This window comes from Monoraphidium neglectum (genome assembly GCF_000611645.1).
Source record: "Monoraphidium neglectum strain SAG 48.87 unplaced genomic scaffold scaffold00225, whole genome shotgun sequence".
Classification (NCBI taxonomy): domain Eukaryota; kingdom Viridiplantae; phylum Chlorophyta; class Chlorophyceae; order Sphaeropleales; family Selenastraceae; genus Monoraphidium; species Monoraphidium neglectum.
In genome coordinates, this window is record NW_014013403.1 from 34530 (window position 1) to 35154 (window position 625).

The 625-nt window shown below is 69.3% G+C and overlaps 1 protein-coding gene across 1 annotated transcript in view; it reads right to left on the bottom strand.

The window, feature by feature from the left end:
• Positions 1 to 196, bottom strand: part of MNEG_2077 (hypothetical protein) — a gene marked incomplete at both ends in the record, with an annotated part of 891 nt that extends 695 nt beyond the window's left edge. Inside the window, one exon of the mRNA XM_014049450.1 lies at positions 184 to 196. Within this exon, the coding sequence (XP_013904904.1) occupies positions 184 to 196 (13 nt within the window). The remainder of the gene's footprint in view (positions 1 to 183) is intronic.
• Between the last annotated feature and the right edge of the window lie 429 nt (positions 197 to 625).

The window sequence follows — 625 nt, forward strand, 5'->3', positions numbered from 1 at the left end:
GTGCGTGGGTGGGTGGGTGAAACACGAGCCGTAAAAATGCAGCAGGTGAGAGAAAGGCAAGCTGGGAGCGCTTGCCAGCGCGGCTCAAGCAGTCCGCGCATCGACCGAGTTGAGAGATGGGCCCCAAAACCAACAGCCGTGCGGCCGGCGGCCGGCCGGCCGCAGGCCCCAGCAGCCGCTCACTGTGCACCGCCATGGCGGCCACGTCAGAGGGGCTCAGCAGCAGCAGGTAGGGGCCGTACGCGGCGCGCTCCCGGGCACGGGGGTCGCGCGCCGCGGAAGCGGCGCCCTCGCCCGCGCGCCGCGTGTACTGCTGCCCTGACCGGATGATCTGCGGCGGCAGTCGGCGGGGGACGGGCCGGGCCGGTCAATCCTTTGTGACTGCCGCCGCCGCCGAGTACAGGCTCGCAGGCGGGTATTGGCAACAGTTGTTTTCAGGCGGTTTTCAGGCGGCTCTCAGGAGACCGCGGTGGCGTGCCGGCGGCCCCAGCACAGCCCAGTGAGCAGTGCGCCGCTCCATGCACCTCGTCAACCGCATAGTCTCCGCTACCTCGTCTGCCCGACCGCAACACTACCACTGCCACCAACACTGCCGTTCAACGAGACTGCCGCCACTGCCGTTGAC